Source organism: Bison bison, unplaced genomic scaffold (genome assembly GCF_000754665.1).
Source record: "Bison bison bison isolate TAMUID 2011002044 unplaced genomic scaffold, Bison_UMD1.0 scf7180017864134, whole genome shotgun sequence".
NCBI lineage: Eukaryota > Metazoa > Chordata > Mammalia > Artiodactyla > Bovidae > Bison > Bison bison.
This window is the reverse complement of record NW_011494706.1, coordinates 2,541,940-2,549,056: the sequence shown is the minus strand read 5'-3', so window position 1 is coordinate 2,549,056 and position 7,117 is coordinate 2,541,940. Positions and strand designations below refer to the sequence as shown.

At 54.4% G+C, this 7,117-nt stretch overlaps 1 protein-coding gene across 1 annotated transcript in view; it reads right to left on the bottom strand.

Annotated features, from left to right (window-relative positions):
• The window catches only part of DLX5 (distal-less homeobox 5), a 3,753-nt gene extending 599 nt beyond the window's left edge, over positions 1–3,154 (bottom strand). The window contains exons 1-2 of the mRNA XM_010839740.1: positions 2,800–3,154; positions 809–905 (exon numbers count right to left, since the gene is read on the bottom strand). Coding sequence (XP_010838042.1) covers positions 809–905; positions 2,800–3,154 — 452 coding nt within the window. The remainder of the gene's footprint in view (positions 1–808; positions 906–2,799) is intronic.
• Positions 3,155–7,117: the final 3,963 nt, after the last annotated feature.

The window sequence follows — 7,117 nt, the reverse complement described above, 5'->3', positions numbered from 1 at the left end:
GGGGGCGGGGGCGCGAGTGTCCGCGCCGGCGAGCGCGCACGTGTAACACAGCGCGGGAAGCACGCAACGCGGCGCCACGAAAGTCTCCAAAACAACCGCCTGAGCGCAGTGCGCCAGGGGCGCGTCCGCGCGAGGTGGGAGGGGGACCAAGGAGTGGTCTTCCCGCTGCCCGACCGCCTCCTTTAACTCTCACTCCTGCTCGGCTTCGAGGACATTCTTTATTTTTCCGTAGGCCCCCGTAGGGTTGCGGTGGGAGTGAAGGGGACCATCCAGGGCGGACTTCTCCGAGCCACAGCGCCCCCCACCTCGGACCGGCCGCAGGCGCAGGGCGTGACCCTCAGCTTCCGGCCGCAGGCGCGCGGCCTGAGACCCCCGCTGCTCTGCATTGTGCGGAGCACTAGACAGTTTCTTAAGGCTGCGAGGGTGTCCTCGAGACAACCCTCCCCTTGCTTCCAATCTAGGGAAGTGGCCCCTCAGCCCCTGTAGAGTCGAAGGCCGGGGGGCTGCTTCTGGGGATGAACGACGTCTCGCTGCCGTCCCCACCACTCCCGGCGACGGCACCCGGCCTGACTTCTAGAGGGGAGGGCGCGGGGTCAGTGTCTGTCTGTGAGTTTCTCGCGTGCCCTGATGAGTCGGCTCCAGCCCGCCGGGGCCGAACCGCGCGGTCCAGCCAGGCTTGCAGCCCACCGGGGCTCTGGCCCAGGCCGCGGCCGGATTTACCTGTGTTTGCGTCAGTCCCAGCGAGGCGGCCAGCTCGGCGCGTTCGGGCAGGGCGAGGTACTGAGTCTTCTGAAACCTTCTCTGTAACGCGGCCAGCTGAAAGCTGGAATAAATAGTCCTGGGTTTACGAACTTTCTTTGGTTTGCCGTTCACCATCCTCACCTCGGGCTCGGCCACTTCTTTCTCTAAATAATCAAAACAGACCCGGTTAGAACTCGTTGGCAGACAATGGCCCTTTTGCAGAACTTGCGAATACAGTCCTTGAAATTCTTACCACGCAGCCTTCACTCTCTTTTCCCCATATCACCACCTTTACTTCACGGGACACCCCCACCCCCCGGCCCCTCATCATGGAAAAGGCCAGGTAGCCTGATTAATTTCCTTCTCTGTTTATTCAGGTTCTCCTGGGTTTTTGCAGAGCGTCTGGCACAGCAGAACTCCCTTCTCGGCGTCCGGGATTTAGCCCTTGCAGAGGTTCTTGCTTCACCCGGATTCATTTTCAGTCCCACCCCGTGTTCACCGACGGCTCTGGGGTGAGTTCTGGACCCGTCTCTCCCGGGGATTCAAGCGAGGAAGCCCGGGCTGTGGTCCCCCTTATGTCAGTGTCTGTTCGGGCGGCCGCAGAGGCCGGACGCATGGGCAGGGAAGACGCTAACCGAGGTCTCCAAAGTTCAAAGACCCACAAGCAAACTGCTCCTTCCATTCAGAGGCAAGCGGTCCGAGCCGCCGCAGACAGAGGGTCGATTATGCAGCCCCCATAATCTCCCTGCAGATCTGCGAGGGCACAGATGTGTCTGGTTTCTTTTACAAATAGACTTAATAAGTTCTTGGCCAAAAGGAAAAAAAAAATCTTTCATGTATGCACGAAGCACTGAGCCACTGAAAGGAACGAAGACACCCCACTTCTCCTCCCCCTGCCCCCATCCACCCACCCACCCACCCCGGCAATCTTTTAAAGTTTATCAAGAGTTACAATTTGAAAAAGAATCTGCGGTGGGGTGTTTTCGTAGTAAAGGGGCGGCAGATCAGGACGAATTTAGCAGACTTGGTAGTATAGACCGGGGGGCCGGGGGCGGGGAGCGGAGACTCTCCGAACGCGTGTTTTCCAAACGTGCCCTGGGGCCACAAGTCCCCTTTCACAAAAGTACCTTCTTATCAAAAGTGCCCATCTCTGAAAGGGGCGGAGACCCTCTCCTTGCGGTGTGCGTGTGTGTGTGTGTGTGTGCGCGCGCGCCGAGCTCCTGGGAGAGGAAGGGTGGAGGACGAGGACTGTGGTCTCCATTCTGCCAGAGCAGGGGATGCTAATATTAGCAGGATTATTAATGTGCTGGTGGGAAGAGATCAAACCCGACCAGCAAAACCTCTCCAAGGAGACCTCATACCTTTCTTACCGCCTAAACTCACTAACCCTCAAACTCTCCAACTAAGTTTCAAGGCATATGAAAAAGGAGATGGGAAGGAGAAACAAATTTTAGGCACCCAATGGAGAAAAAAAAAAAAAATTGCTCCAATAACGTGACCCTTCAGCAAACCTCCTCCACCTTTAAATGGCTTTTTGTTTTTGGAAATGCCTTGGATAAACCGCAAGGCTCTCGGCGCGCTCTTCCTCTGGCGGGCTAGGGCTCGCGGGCCCCCACCCTGCCCCGTGTGCTCCGGGCACCCATACCACGCTGGCTCGCAGCTGCTCCCATACTGTTCCCCACGGAGTCTTTGAGGCAGCCGTGCATCCCGATTCCCACCGACCGAGCTCGCCTACCCCCCAGCCCAAATCCAACAAATAGCCTTCTCCCTACCCCCTTTCCAGTTTAGCTGGCTTCCTGACCGGGCAAGCTGAGAATCCAGCGACTGAGCGGTCGCCTGAAAGGACCGAAGAGGAGAGACGCTGATCCGAACACCCCCCGCAGGCTGCTTCTGCTAAGAATCTCTAAAATGCTGGCCCGGGAATCTCTCTCGTTTGTAAACTCGGCCCCCACTCCCTTCCGCCGAGTGCTCCCCCATTGCAGTGGATGGCGCGGCTCCCCCATGTCCTACCGCATCTCCCTCTCCACGAATCCTGACTCCCACCCCCACTCCCGGTACCTGGCTGGCTGGTGGCGCTCGGAACGCGGTTGTAGGCGCCGCCGTACTGGTGGTAGGGGCTGGCGTAGCTGTAGTCGGCGTAAGCTTTGGCGGGGTAGCTGCCGGCGGAGCCGTTCACGCCGTGGTACTGGTACTGGTAAGGGTTGAGCGCCTTGCCATAGGAAGCCGAGGTAGGAGAGCAGTAGCCGTGCGGGGCTCCCCCCGGGGCGCTGTAGTAGTCGGAATCGGTAGCCGACGACTCGGGCAAAGTTGGCGATTCCTGAGACGGGTGGTGCATAGCTGCGGCCGTCTGGAACGGGGCTTGGAAGTCGCCGGATCGGATGCTGGGGACCCTTCTGTCAAACACTCCTGTCATCGCTCGCTGGCGGCGGCGGCCCGAATTGGCTGTGGGGCTGCTCTGGTCTAAGCTGACATGGCTGTAGGAGCGAGGGAGGAGGAGGAAGAGGAGGAGGAGGAGAGGCGGCGGCGGCGGCGGCGAGGAGGAGGCTGGGAGTCGCGGAGGCTCTGTCTCCGTCAGGCTGACTGCTGGCTGAAGCGCAGCACAGCCTTGGTTAAATCCTTAATTGCGCGCTTACGCACAGCGGGGTGGATCGGGTTCCATTGGCCAGGGCCTCCGGAGCAGCAGCAACACCCTAACTCGTCCAACTAGTTTTAGCACAACAAAGCATTGCTTAAAAAAAAAAAAAAGAGGGAGAAAAAAAATGAAGGGGTGGGGGGAAGACACAGAGAGAGAGACAGAGTTGTTGCTTGTTGGGGGAAGGAGGGGTGTCTCAGGCAATCTGTTTTCAGTGAATTCTAGAGACGACGCAGAAGCCCCAGCACCCAGCTCTGTACTGTCTGGAGACAATGTGTTCCAATGAGCAGCCTCAGAAAGTGCACATGTTTTGGGATGAGGTCGACCACTGTCTCTCCTTGCTTCTCAGCTGCACCAGGGGTGAATGTGGAATTGAACACTGAAGAGTGAAGTGGGGGGAGTGGGGATGTGGGACAAAGGCAAAAAGAAACTGATGAGAACAATATTTTTAGTGGGGTACTGGGAGCTAAGTTGTAACTTACATGTGTTGAAAATTTGCGATTTGGGGAAAGACAGACAAATCTAGAGCAAGCACTTCCTTTGCTGGAGATGAATTTTATTTCTGAGAGGGTGAGACAAGGGTACTTGAGAATGCACAATAAATGGCAGGAAGAGTTCCTGCAATCCCCGGTGCCCACAGTGACTTTAAAAATCACTGCCTTAAGCACAAATACCTTAATGACTCGCAGATTGCTGGTCCCCAAAAGGTGCAGGCAGCCCCACATTTTGTTCAGTATTCTAGTCTATTTGGATGCTATTTAAATAGAGGATCTATAATTCTGTGTTCAGTGGCCAAAGACTCCTGCAAAAGTGAACGGTGTACTTATGACCTGTCCTCAGGGACTTAATGGGAACCCCTAGAACACTGGGAAGTAGAGATAAAAGCTCTTTAGGGAAGTTGGGTGAAGCTCATGAATTTCCCTCTTCCCGGCTCCATGGAGGTAGAACCAAGGGCCTGCCTTTTCCTTCCCCAGGTCTGGGTTCCTGTACCCTCAGTTCCTTTATTTCCTGCCTCGAAACCATCTTAGCTCATATGCAAAAACAGAAGAGGCTAAGAAATCAGACCCTTGGTGTCTGGGATGCAGAGTTTGCTTTTCATGACATGTCATTCTTGCTCTAGCAGTGATCTAGCTGGGAGATTAGAAATTTAATATTAGTTAGTTTACAGCTCCCCACTGCCGCTCCCCTCAAATAGGCCACTACAGGAGCTGGATCCTGATTTGGGCCCTCCCAGCATCTTCCTCCAGGGGCCGGGAGACTGGGAGCATGGGAGCTTCACACCACTTCCAGGGTGGATGGCCTTTTATTAGTGCTTCCTCCCTGCCCCCCACTCCTAATTGAAGAAGAAAACACCTCCATTAATTGTGTCTAGTCCTAGTTTAACTGGGGAACTATTTTGGCTCAAAACATGCTGGCAGGAGAGCCGAGTGGTGGGGGCGGGTGTGGACCTCGGTGTCCGGGTGCCAGCCAGGTGCCAGCTGGGTGCCAACCTGGCTCTGAAACTCCAAAGCTGAGGAGCAACCACGCGTGCACCAACTCCCTGCCTCTGCCGTCTGGGCATCGTGAAACCACAGCTGTGGTCGCTGGGCCCTTTGGGGGCAACTTCAGCTGATGGTGGGGGGACAAGGAAGGCGAGGTGTGTGTCACCTGGTCCACAATGCCCTGCACCCTGGACTTCTCTGAGACAGATGCCCCGTGAAGAGGCAAGGCTGGCTGCCCATCCTCACCCCATGCTGTGGGTGTCAGCCTGGCTGTCCAACCCCTGGCTTTAGGCTGAGGAGGACCACAGGGCTTTGGAGGAATACTTGCAACAGCAGCAGGCTTGCAGTCCTGGCCTGTGCTCCGGAGAAGTTGTTGGTGTCCATTGAGTCACCTTACACACATCCTGCCATTTAATTACATGAGTCGCTTCCCCAAAGCAATGCCAGGGACAGTTCAAAGCGCCTTCTGGCAAAGGTGAGTGACTTGGGGAGCAGGCATCCTTCCACAGCAACCCCCTCCCCTCTACCGCTGCAGCCCTGCCCTGGTACTTTTTATTTATTACAGATTTAAAAGTTACTATGTGGAGGGAAATAAGGGCAATAGGGTTATGCTAAATCAAGTGTTCCTAGCAGTGTCCTTAGACCTTGCTGAGAAGGCAGATTCCCACTTGGATGGATTGGAAGCTGCAGAATTTGGGCAGAATTTAGAAGTTCAAAATCCAGTTGACAACACAATGTTACAATATCAAGTTACCCTAAACCTTGCTAAAAAATTCACCTCAGATTAAAAAAAAAAAAGGACATTCTCTCCCACAGTTTTTACACAAGACAAAAAGGAGTGGGGCGGAAGGGAAGGATTTAATTCTTTGTTTCAATTCCTAAAGCGTTGGCCTTCATGCCAGACAGGAAGACACTTTTGCAAAGGCCTCTGCCGGCCTCCATATCTGGCTTGTGTCTCTGAGAGTCCAGAGCATCGACTTGCTTGCTTTGTCCTGTTCTTCTCTAGGTTGACCCCACTCCGCAATACCCTCCTTTTCCTTAAAGAAAGCAGGAGGGAGAGGGAGCGCTAAGTTAAAAGGGGCCACTATATGGTCCCATTTCATTTCCTGTATTGTCTTTGTGACTCTGCCCACCGCTGTCCGCCCATCCCCCCACCACCACCCCCAACCCCTACCGCCCCCCCTCCTCCCGGCCCCGAGCCTGGTTGCCGCTTCAGACCCACCCTCCCTCGCGGCACACTGGCTTTGGGTATCCTGGCTGACAGGGTAGCAACTTTTGCTGGTACTGTGGTGGTTCTGACACAAAGGCCCAGAGGTTGGAGACCAGCGGGCTGGACGCTGTCACCTCTTTCTAAACTCACTGACCGGCCCAGCCGTGGAGAAACAGCCCCGCGGCTTCCAACTTCTCCAGAAAAGCTCTCCCCGCGGTGGCACGTAGAAGAATGTGAGTAATTTCATCTCCTAGTAGCTGAAATTTGCAAAGGGCGGGAGGGGGTGGAGGGGAATCGGACCCTAAGAGAAGAGCAAGTCTTTACCACGAGCGCCACCCAGTGTCTGCGAGGAACAGCGAGCAAATGGCAAACGTTTCCCAGACTCAGCGTCCCTGCAGACAACGCTGGTTTCTCCTGGGGTTCCAGTCAGCTACCACGTGGCTTTCCTTTGATTTATTTCAGCAGATCTTTTCTCTCCGCTCGTTCGGCCCTTCGTTCCTTTTCTGTTACTCCTTACACATTCAAACTCTTCCTCTTCCCCTCACCCCCAACCAGATCACTTTTTTTCTGGGTTTCAGCACGAAACCCACCAGTTTTGGGGAGTACCATTCCAGAAAAATATCTATTTCTGCTTTATTGACTATGCCAAAGCCTTTGACTGTGTGGATCACAAGAAACTGTGGAAAATTCTGAAAGAGATGGGAATACCAGACCACCTGACCTGCCTCCTGAGAAACCTATATGCAGGTCAGGAAGCAACACTTAGAACTGGACATGGAACAACAGACTGGTTCCAAATAGGAAAAGGAGTACGTCAAGGCTGTATATTGTCACCCTGCTTATTTAACTTATATGTAGAGTACATCATGAGAAACGCTGGGCTAGAAGAAGCACAAGCTGGAATCAAGATTGCCAGGAGAAATATCAATAACCTCAGATACGCAGCTGACACCACCCTTATGGCAGAAAGTGAAGAGGAACTCAAAAGCCTCTTGATGAAAGTAAAAGAGGAGAGTGAAAAAGTTGGCTTAAAGCTCAACATTCAGAAAACGA